The following is a 9,582-nucleotide window of genomic DNA, read 5'->3' on the forward strand; positions in this document are numbered from 1 at the left end:
TTCACATAGCTGCCAACTCTACTGGATTTTGCCAGTTTCTCTAGGTCTACTGGTTTAATAATTCTCCTGGTTTTTGTACATTTCAGAAAATTCCCTAAAATTGAGTAAGTTTCCTTAAAAGATCCCTATTGAAATAGAATTTTGGCGCATATTACTTTGCTTGAATATTTAAATAAGTGTCACTAATACATAGTGAAGCAAGCCTCATTTATAAAATTCAGTTAACTGTCTTTGAGGAATTAAATACCTATTACTATTCAAAATTATGAATAAACATAATATGACATTTCAAGTTTATTTAATGTGAAATCATAACTGAAAAATATTGCAGTGTTTCTGTTTTGACGACTGTAAAAATCCCTAAAATTCCCTATGTGTAATATATTTCGCAATAATTATCATGAAATTTATATTTCGTAAAATCTACTGGATTTTTTCCTATCCGTGAAGGCAGCTATGTTAATGTGTTTAATGGTTATTTATAATATGTTTAGCAACAAATATGGTTTCATGTTTTAAGTTTCTTTCAGTTTTAAATTTTTTATTACTTAAAATTAGAAACTAGTAGTTGTTAGCTTTGGTTTTATATTAAATGATATTTTATTTTATATAAAAATCTCCCAGTTAAAATAACTTTTTAAACGAATTAATGAACCTGAAAATAGGCTTTTTTTTTTATACCACCTGTTTTTGAACTAAATTTGATTATGTTTAGGGTCGAAATGTAATTTTTATGTTAGAGATGGTCAGTAGTCTACCTAATTGTCACTTTTAGGATTTTATAAATTACCTAATATCAACACTTTTTTTAAAATTTATAGGACACTACAGAGTGGGAGCCTCCATCTGAAGCTGATATCAACAGTAATACTATTAATGGAACAGAAAAAAGGGTAATTGTGTTGAATAATTTTGGTTTTACTTAATTTCACGTCTATAATAATTTTGTGATAACTTAATGTAGAAAATGGTATAGCTGCAGTATACTCTTACTACTAAAAAATATTAGGTAAAGCACAACTTTGAATGCATTTACCTTCTAAATCATGTGTAAAATAATTTGAAATATAAGAATAGAACATAGTTTTTATTTAAATATGAAATCAGTAGAAATTATATATAAAAAGCTATCAGTTAGCGTTATTGAATTTTTTTTAAAACAGAAATTGTAATTATTTCTAGAGAAGAAAGATATTTATCAGTATGCATTAACTTCCAGTGATTTGTGTGTATTTCATTGAATATCATAGGAACTTGCACAATTCATTCAAAGATCTTGATTTTGTAGCTTTGAATTGTTGGATAAATGATTTTATGCATTTTGTGAAGTAAAAAATATAAGGTACAAAATTGATAGATTTTGCTTAAGTTGACTAATTTTTAACGTATTTATTATTCTTTATTTGAAATACTTAGAGATGCAACCACATTGAAAAAGAAAAACATTGGGATTTATGCTAATAGTAGTGTGTTCAAGAAGTAGTGTATGCAATGTATATGTTACTTTTGGCCGTTTTTATATTCTTAACTCGTTGACAAAGATAAATCGCCTGATTTTTCTTAAACATCTACCAATAGGTACACTTTGAGAAGTATTTTCAAATGTAGAAATTTCATTTCCTTATTTAAACACACTTTTTTTATATTATCAACTTGTTATATATATGATTATGTTCTTTATTCTCTAATGTAAAATTTCAACCTAACATCTTAAAATTGGGTCATATAAACATTTGTGACTAAATTTTTAAATGAAAGTGAGCATTACTTGTTAGGTACCAACATTAGTTTTTTCTTTTGAAAGTTTTATCTATTTAAAACATACAATTGCCAAGTGCAGAAACATCTTATAATTATGTGTTTTTTAATGTTTTCTTTACTTTGGTAAAAGGAGCACAATAGTGTTAAATCTAGTTTGGCTTCATGGGTCTCCATTAATCTATGATCACTCTATATACTATTATTTAACTGTGATTTATTATTACTTAAGTAAAAAAAATGTTAATATTTGCTAATATAGCTAAATTTAATGTTATGAAGTAGTAAATTTGATGTTGTGCTAAAGTTTTTAACCATATATCCCTAGAAATTTCTTTAATTTACTAATTATTGTAATATTGTTCAACTATAATTACATTTTGTCATTAATGAAAGTAGCTTAATTCCCTCCTTAACTCCTACCTTTCCTAACAGGTGCGTTTTTCTTCACCTGCAGGTTCTAAAAGTGTAAGTATATAACATTTCAAATGCTTACTAATTACTGCATGTCCCTTTTGGAATAACATTAAATTTACTACATTTTTCGTTGTATAAATTGAAATTGTTTCTAAATTATAGTAAAATGTATGTATAATTTTTTATCAAAATACTATTATGTCAATGCATTGCTATAAAATATTCTAAAATATAGAATTTTTTTTTAAAAAAATGCTTTATTTGTATCGCTACTGATATCATTGCACACTGAAAGAGAGAAGAGTTTTTTATTATACTTCTCTCCGTGTGCGGATATAACTTTCAATAATTTCTCTAGTGATGCCTTAATTTTAGCAAACAAAAATTTGCACTGTAATCAAAACAATAACTTGACAAGAAAGTAGAATTATAATTTAAATATACTGCTGAAAAATTCAGTGTTTCTTTATGAGAGCATAACTTGGAGAAAGTTTTGAGAGCTTTGTGAAACGTCCAATACATTGTTGCTCTTATTTGAAAAACCCAACCCATTTGTAAAAAAACCCTTCCTCTTTAAAATAATAAAGTGCATTTAATTTAAAGATTCTTTCATTTGTTTTATTCAAAAAGAATTTTTTTCTTCACTGAACTAGGTTGAAAATGGAATCCCTAGGAGTTCTATTCCTGGTCAAGTAGTTATTACTGACGATTATACAATTATTGGAGGAATCTTAAAAATTAGGTATGCAAATTAATGTTTGTATTTTTTTAATAGAAAACAAATTTTTTTAATGTTTCTTTTATTTTGCAGCCCAGCAACTAAACTTATCTTCGATACACAAGTTTCGAGTGATGTTGCAATCAAATTATCCTGTGCTGCTGATAAAACAGTTTCTTATAAAGTAAATTTATTTGCTCAAAATGTTTTTTAAAAATTTATCTTATGCATTTAAATATTTATACTATTCTATTACATTATGTATCTAAAAATGGTAAACTATTACATTGTTTTTCAATACTTTGCTTTTGCATAAGTCTATCAACTTAGTACGCATGTTTTGTACAATCATTCTGAGTTAAATCATAAAGGTATTCTAATAAACCGCGACAAACCATTTTTTAAAAATTTCAACTATGTAAATGGTATTTGTTACAAATTTTGTTTTAGTTAGTAAATTTAACCAAATATTGCTCCAATAATTTTTATTTCAAAGATTTATATTAAAATATAAATTGTGAATAATATTTCATAATCATATTTATTTTATCAGAAAAGAGCAAAATTTTTGTGAAAATAATTTTTTTCTTATTTAATTAAATAGCATTTGAAAATATTCTCTTAAATGTTTTGGATAGAAATAATCAATAGTTTCTAAGTATCTTAAGTGGATATTTTTTAAAGGTTTATAGTTTAATAAAAAGTGAACACACTATTTTTTTTAAAGAGGTTAAAAGAAAAATTGCTTGTTTTCTCTTTTTTTAATATTCTATTTTTTAACCCTGCATGTCTAAAGTTAGTCAAATAGACAACCAACTTTTCTAAAGTTTTGATGTTACTGTTTCATTTTAATGTTTACAATCTTTGTAGATTATAAAATTTATCTCTTAAACTGTATTTTAATATAAATATTTGACAATCTCACTCAAGCTACCCTAATTTGTTTTACGCAAATAAAGGAATTATAAAAGTTACCACATTTTTTTTACCTTAGTCTAGGAGTCACATGTCTGCGGAGTAATGCAGTTTTAAATTTATTCATGAAGAGACATATTTTTTATTTTTGCAAAATATATATAAAATGCCTATCATAAGTTTCATGAAACAAAACATTTATTTAACTGTTAACTTTTAGTCTTCATCTTTTTATGAGAAGTGTTAAAGATTGTTGACATTGTTTTGTTTTTCTTTTTGTTCTTCAGGTGAAAACTAATAACATCGAAAGTTATAGAGTGAAACCATCTTTGGGAGTTATTCAACCAGGCAACACTGTAGATATAAATGTTGTACTACTTTCAGGTATATTGATCATTGATAAGTTTTAATTGCAATAATTTAATTAGAATATTCAATAAAAAAGTAAATTCTGAGATTATCTGGTTTTATTCATCAATTTGTGAATTTAAGCTTTTAATTTTTGCTTTAAAATTTACTTGTTTTAAAATTTATTGTGGATGGTTAACATGAATAATTATTTCTGAAATTTTTAAAATTTATTTTTGAAGAGCTTAGGAAAATAGTGATAAGCCACATTCTTTGTAAAGTTGACATTTTTACACTAAACTCTACCCTAGTATTGTATTCAGATGTTTTACAAGTGTTTGGAATGTCTACTAGATTTGAGCACAATACACAGAAAACAGAAACATAGGAATCTATATTTCTTCTAAAATGCTCTTACAAAAACTTATAATTTTTAAGAACAAATTTAATTTGTTTTCATTGTGAAACTTTTAGTAATTTTCAAGGGGATTAATCGCTCTAAACTTAAGTGCTCTTTTACTTAATTTCTTCCAAGTCTTGCAAAAAATAATATTGATTTAAAGTTATTAAATTGATATTTTCTACTGCAGTATTATAGAGTAAAGAAAAGATTTTATAATTCGTTTTTTTTTTTTTATAAAATTATTTAGAAATTTTTTTGTTGAAATGTTTAATTTTTTTTTCAAACACAAACTAGCAATTAAATTGAAAAGAAAGCTTTTCAAAAAATGTTCGTAAAATATGCTTTTTTGTTTAAAATAATTTCACATGTGTTAGATGTTTAGATATTAAATGGCAGACTGAAATGAAATGTTTAATGTCAAATTTTAATATATCATAAAAATTTGTAAAACCCTTTTTAGTAAATTCTTTTGCTAACTCATAATTTTTTTAAATGCCTTATAAATTTCTAATATTGAAAGCTTATTTTTTAATTTTTAGTTATTTTATAATTTGTATTGTAAATTATTCCTCTCTTAGAGCTATGAGATGTTACAATGTTGTATGTTGCCTATTTGTTTCTATTTTTTGCATATTTCAGAACTTTTTAAAATTTCCACATGCCATTTTTATTTTTTAAATGATTTTAAAAGTTGTGTAAAATTATGTAACCTCTGTAATGTACACTGTTGTTTACACGTAAATAACAGATTCGATTGAATTCTATTTAAATTCTAGGTTTCAATCCTCAACCTACTGATAAATTTTTGATTATGGCGATGGAAGTTTCCGATCCAACCCTTTCTGGTGCCAATTTAAGTAATGCATGGAAATCTGCCTCTCCTAACATTATCGCCGATCACAAGTATGCAGTTTGCTTCAATACAAGATATCATAATTTTTTTTATTTCAGCTGCTAATTACTATTTATGTCTAGGTATTTCATTGTATTACAACTTTTGAAAATTCTGCCAAACCTGTTTACTGTGAAATATAAGATAATTCGAGATAATTATTCAGTCCTCTGAACTTTGTTTCAAAATGTTTTAAAAAAAGGGGGGCATAATAAAATTTATTGTGAATTTTTGGAGGATTGGCCTCTAAATGTTAAGAAAATTTTTCTAGAAATTTTCTAAAGAAAACAAAATTAAGGTTTCCTTCCTAGTCCATTTGCTTTTGATGAGTAATCTAAAAAAAAAAAAAAAAAATATGACACTCCCTCTTGACAGAAGAATCAATCAGAAGTTGAAATATTGAAGCTTTATTATTTTTCTTGCCCAAAAATTTTTTTATGGGGGGGAGGGGTGATTTTTTTTTTTACACTTTATACTTTTTGTTAAAAATTTTAAGCTTTGTCTTCCTGTCTATAGACATACTTTCACAGATAATCATGATGTTCCTAACCCTGATGTACTGTAGTGAACATTTCTTTCCCTCCTCTGACATTTATAACACATTTCCTTACCCTGATTTAGTAATGTCATTTAAGCTTAACACATTATTAAAAAAAATTTTGTAAGAAAATATCATGTTAGCCTAACTTCTTAATGGCATCATATTTAGTAAATTTTTTTTAAAAACTTATTGTTTAAATATTTCTTTGACTATTGATTCTTTATATTTTTTAAAAAATGAAAGTTGATTTAATAGATTTTAAGACGTATAGTTTTTCAACGTTACCCATACAATTGTAATTGTAAAAGCATTCTCATTTTAATTGCTTAGTTTCTCATTAATGTCCTGTTTCTTTCATTTATGTTCAAAAAGAATATTGGAAGCTTTTTGCTTCCAATCATAACCTTAGTTCAAAAGTAGATAGACTGTAGCAAAATTATTTAAGCTGATGGCTGAATTTATTTATATATAAAATATTGGTATAGTAATTGTAAAAGCATTAAGATTACGCAATTCAATAATTTCTTTTACTCTTTATTGAACCCTTTAGTTGGAAAACTTTTTAATAGAAATTTTTGTCATAAAGGCATATGGTTTGACCAGGTGAGACCAACTTATTAGAAGTCTGAGAAGTTTAAGTGTATGTGGTAAATTTTTAATCTGTAATTTAACAAAGGTTTTAATTTATTTGTTTCGTAATTAAAGTTGTGAAATTACATTTATTAAAAGGTTATGCAAAAAAAAGTGATTTTTTTTTCTCAAATTTCTGTTTTAAGTATTTTGTAGTTAATTATGATTGGAAAAAAAACTAGAATAAACAAATTTTTGTAAATTAATATGTTCATCTTTAATTTTTACCTTAACTTTTTGTTAGCTTTTGTTTTAATATATCCTTGTGGGGAAAAAAATCTTAAAGAGTATATTTTGATAAATGTATTAGTAAAAATATGATTTTTAATCTATACTTAAATGATAAATTTTGATTTGAAGTTAATGAAAAATATTTTGTTTTAGATTGAAATGTATGTTAAAGGATGAGGAACCTCTCAGTGAAGAATCCGAAATGGAAAAAACCTTGAAAAATATTAACTCTCTTCTAACGAATCTTGAAAATAAGGTATTTTTACTTAATCATGTTTTGAAATAGCGAACTCATTTCATCATAAATGAGTTTGAAGAATATTCTATTATAAATAATTTTATTAAGAGTAATAAACTATATTTTAGTAAAACTATTACAGTATAAATATTAGAAATTAATTGTTCAACTGTTAAACCGAATACATGCAATCCAAAATTTTTTTAAATGAATATAACTTCTGTTACCTAAGATTTGCATATGAGTATCTGGTATATTAAATAATTTTATAAATCCAACTTTCAAATTTACTTTTTGTGATCTATACATTTCATAATCGTTATTACATTCATCCATCTTCATATTGTCAAGTGATGGTCAAGTTTCTTTTGATATTATGCAAAAACAATTGTATAATATCAAAATTATATAAAATATAAGTTTTTAATAGAAAATATGCATCTAATATTTAACTTATTTAACTACTAATACTTAATACTTAACTTATACTTAATATAACCTATACTTATTTAATTAATATTTAACTAATTTTAGCTACTTTTAAGTATAATTGCAAGTTTATGTGTATTGATTTAAATACAAAATCTGTGGCACTTTATGATAAAACAAAGAGTTAAAAAAATAAATTTGTTTATTGACTAATTTATATTTTTGGGGGGTGGTCAGAAACTGCTTAAAATCAAGACATAGTTAACTATTAATGTTATCATTTAATGTTAATCATTAATGTAATTATTTAAGGTCAATCATTTAATGTAAATCATTGATGTTTCTGTATCTAAATCTGTTGCAATAAATTGAGAATTTAAACAAATTTTAACATAAAATCAAAATTAATTTAATATAATTTAGTTATTTCACTGCTTAAATATTATATATTTTTATTACAGGTAGCTACTTTGGATAAGAAGCAGAATTCTCTACATCTTAAACAAAACATTTTGCTTGTCCTAACATTCTTCTTAATGGGCATCCTTTTGTTTCACGTTTTTCTTCACAATGACTTCTTTTCTAAAACATTTAAACTTTAAAGTTTTGAGAGCTTAATATTGTTGTTAAAAGATCTGTTCAAGTTACGTGATTTTTATAAATGAAAATTAATCTGTTTATCATTTCTTGAATCAGCTAAAAATCATTTCAATAAATCAAAAATCGTAAAAGTAATAAGTTTAAAAATAATTTCATTCTTCAGCTATGTAATTTTTGTACTTACATTCCAGAAGCTACTGTAAGGCTATATATGTATATAATCTAATCTTAATTTACTGTTGTCTGTGACATTTTATTGTATAGATTATTCATTATTTGTTAAACTTTTAAAACAGTATATATTAAACTATGCAGTATTAATTTGTTACATATGTTCTTTCGATCTTGTTCTCATATTTTATAAACTATTTATATTACCAATGTTATATATTTGTGTAATTCAAAACTTCTTTTATACTTGATATGAATTTTTAAATGAGAAAGTATTGCATGTTTGTAAAAAGTGTTTGATGTGTCTATAATTTTTATAGCTATGTTTTGTTGATACAGCTCATTTTATAATACTTGCGTAGATCGCAGTTCTTTACAAAGAATTTTCTGGCATCTTATGCATAGCTTGTAAAATATTTATTTTTTGGTCATTTAAACAATATTTAATAAAACTATTTTTGTAAAGTTGTTTTAGTCACTTAATAATTACTATCTAAAGTTTAGTTATTTTGGTTTTTATATTGAAGTAAAAATGTTTTGTCCTAATATGTAAATTTTTTCGTAAATTTGAATCTTACAATTAAATGTAATATGAAATTATGACATTTGATTACTTTTCCCAAAGAATTTTCTAAAAGATAGAAAATAATTTAAAAAATAAATTTTAATGTGTAGAAATAGGAAAAGATAGAAGAATCTGCATCTAGTAATTAAACTTTTTAATCTAATGATTCATATTGCCTTTTACATAAGATAACAATACCATAAATAATTATTAAAATGTTAGTTATTTTTCTATTTATTAAAATGCTTGTTGAAAGCAACTTTACAATTTCAACTCAAGTTTTCAACAAGTCTTTTGTTAGCATATAGTGGTCTATATTTTCAGTATACAAATTCGATAGAAAAGTTTTTTTTAAATTTTGCAACATTTATTAAAATGTATAAGTAAAGTAATATTTGACAAATACTACCTTCGTAAAGCTGCTATTTAAAATCTGATATTCAAACTGATACAAAAAAAATTATTTTATTGTTTAATATGATAGTTTTATCCCCGAAACTCTGTTATGAATATATGAAAAATTAGAAATAATTGCTTTATTAAAAACAATTCTCTTTAAATTTTGATTTTCAAAGCCCTCTTGAACTTTTTGAAAAATTGTTATGCATTTTTTGAAAACATATAGCAAGTAAATATGTTAAGAAGATAAATTCTGAATTCAAACTTGTACTGCTTCCATTACAAGTTAATTTCACAAATAAGAGACCACAGACCTCCTATTTTTGC

The 9,582-nt window shown here is 24.2% G+C and overlaps 1 protein-coding gene across 3 annotated transcripts in view; it reads left to right on the forward strand.

The window, feature by feature from the left end:
* LOC107440265 (motile sperm domain-containing protein 2) overlaps positions 1–8,756 on the forward strand; it is a 28,127-nt gene extending 19,371 nt beyond the window's left edge. For 2 of the 3 annotated variants that reach the window (XM_016053143.3, XM_043041467.2), the window contains 8 exons: positions 822–893; positions 2,194–2,226; positions 2,829–2,917; positions 2,987–3,077; positions 4,096–4,192; positions 5,336–5,462; positions 7,007–7,109; positions 7,982–8,756. In XM_016053143.3, coding sequence (XP_015908629.2) covers positions 822–893; positions 2,194–2,226; positions 2,829–2,917; positions 2,987–3,077; positions 4,096–4,192; positions 5,336–5,462; positions 7,007–7,109; positions 7,982–8,122 — 753 coding nt within the window. In that variant the 3' untranslated portion in view covers positions 8,123–8,756. The remainder of the gene's footprint in view (positions 1–821; positions 894–2,193; positions 2,227–2,828; positions 2,918–2,986; positions 3,078–4,095; positions 4,193–5,335; positions 5,463–7,006; positions 7,110–7,981) is intronic. The other variant, XM_016053144.3, reaches the window with a different exon arrangement.
* Positions 8,757–9,582: the final 826 nt, after the last annotated feature.

Source organism: Parasteatoda tepidariorum, chromosome 3 (assembly GCF_043381705.1).
Source record: "Parasteatoda tepidariorum isolate YZ-2023 chromosome 3, CAS_Ptep_4.0, whole genome shotgun sequence".
Taxonomy (NCBI): Eukaryota; Metazoa; Arthropoda; class Arachnida; order Araneae; family Theridiidae; genus Parasteatoda; species Parasteatoda tepidariorum.